Source organism: Meleagris gallopavo, chromosome 15, assembly GCF_000146605.3.
Source record: "Meleagris gallopavo isolate NT-WF06-2002-E0010 breed Aviagen turkey brand Nicholas breeding stock chromosome 15, Turkey_5.1, whole genome shotgun sequence".
Classification (NCBI taxonomy): domain Eukaryota; kingdom Metazoa; phylum Chordata; class Aves; order Galliformes; family Phasianidae; genus Meleagris; species Meleagris gallopavo.
In genome coordinates, this window is record NC_015025.2 from 3,498,029 (window position 1) to 3,499,255 (window position 1,227).

At 36.8% G+C, this 1,227-nt stretch overlaps 1 protein-coding gene across 1 annotated transcript in view; it reads left to right on the plus strand.

The window, feature by feature from the left end:
• The window catches only part of SLIT3 (slit guidance ligand 3), a 484,962-nt gene that overhangs the window by 30,499 nt on the left and 453,236 nt on the right, over positions 1 to 1,227 (plus strand). Inside the window, exon 4 of the mRNA XM_031555673.1 lies at positions 1,048 to 1,119. Within this exon, the coding sequence (XP_031411533.1) occupies positions 1,048 to 1,119 (72 nt within the window). The remainder of the gene's footprint in view (positions 1 to 1,047; positions 1,120 to 1,227) is intronic.

Below are 1,227 nucleotides of genomic sequence, written 5' to 3' on the forward strand. Positions count from 1 at the left end.
TGTGTATCTTATAACTTCATATTTTTTTCTCCATCTTTCTTTTAGGAATAGACTTCATCTGCTTGCATTTCTTTTTGATTTTTTTTTTCTATTGGTTTTCATTGCTGTGGACTTGTCTTTTGCTGTCTTTCTTCACAATCACTGTTCAGTTAAGAATCCTAGGATTGGGTGCAGAGGAGTGGCTACTGCAGAGAGGAGTGCATTTTCACTTATTACATTCTGGTCTGAAGCCAAGCTTACTATGAATTACATTCTTCCTTCCTATTATCTTAGCTAAAGCCATGTACAATATTCAGAGGGCCTGGAGTCCATACTGTTATCTGAGTGCTTTTACGGAAGCAGAACTCAGTGTGTGCTGGAAGTCAGCACTGTGAGAGAAGGTTAGCTTAAATGATGTATCTGCTGCTTGGCTTACACGTTACCTGTGAAGAGCACTTATGCTGTGTGAATGAGTAGTCATTTCCTTCACAGTGTAAATCAAAGAGAAGTTGGTTTCCGTTGTTTATTACTTATCCTTGCCTCAGAGGGTGAAGAAAAGCAAGGTCCCCACACTGGGAATAGTGGAAATCTGGGAATTTTCTCTTATTTTTCACACTGATGTACAGACTGTGTACTGTTGTCAAACATAACTGGTATGGCTGCAAGAGACCAAACTGCTTTGGACTGCTTACAAATAGCTTACTCTGTGGTAAGCCTGAAATCTTTGCAGAACATGAAGACTGGATAAAAAATTTTTACCTTGATTTTTCTGCTATTGTCTGTAGGATTCAGTCATCTTTCTCAGTAATATTAGGTAAGCTAAAGGTATGTACTTGAGAATGTAACAGTCTCTAAACCAACATCTTTCTGAACATGATGGTTACAAATGTTTTTGGAACAAAAACGGTTACTGAATCTGATAGTCAGGAAGCAAATTTTTAATCCATTTTCTGCTAGTGACCTAAAGAGCTTGAACTGTTACTTCTGTGAACAGCTATTTTATAACACGTATGAAACGGGGGAACGGTTATACTGCATTAACATTAATTGATATTTCTGGAATTGCAGACACTTGGAAGAAAATCAGATCAGTGTGATAGAACGCGGAGCATTTCAGGATCTAAAGCAACTTGAACGACTGTAAGTATCTCATGTTCAATACTTATACATAGTCTGGCATTTTTCTACCACACTTCTAATGATTGCTTATATTTCATGATTAAAAACAAACTCTTAAAAAAAAAAAAA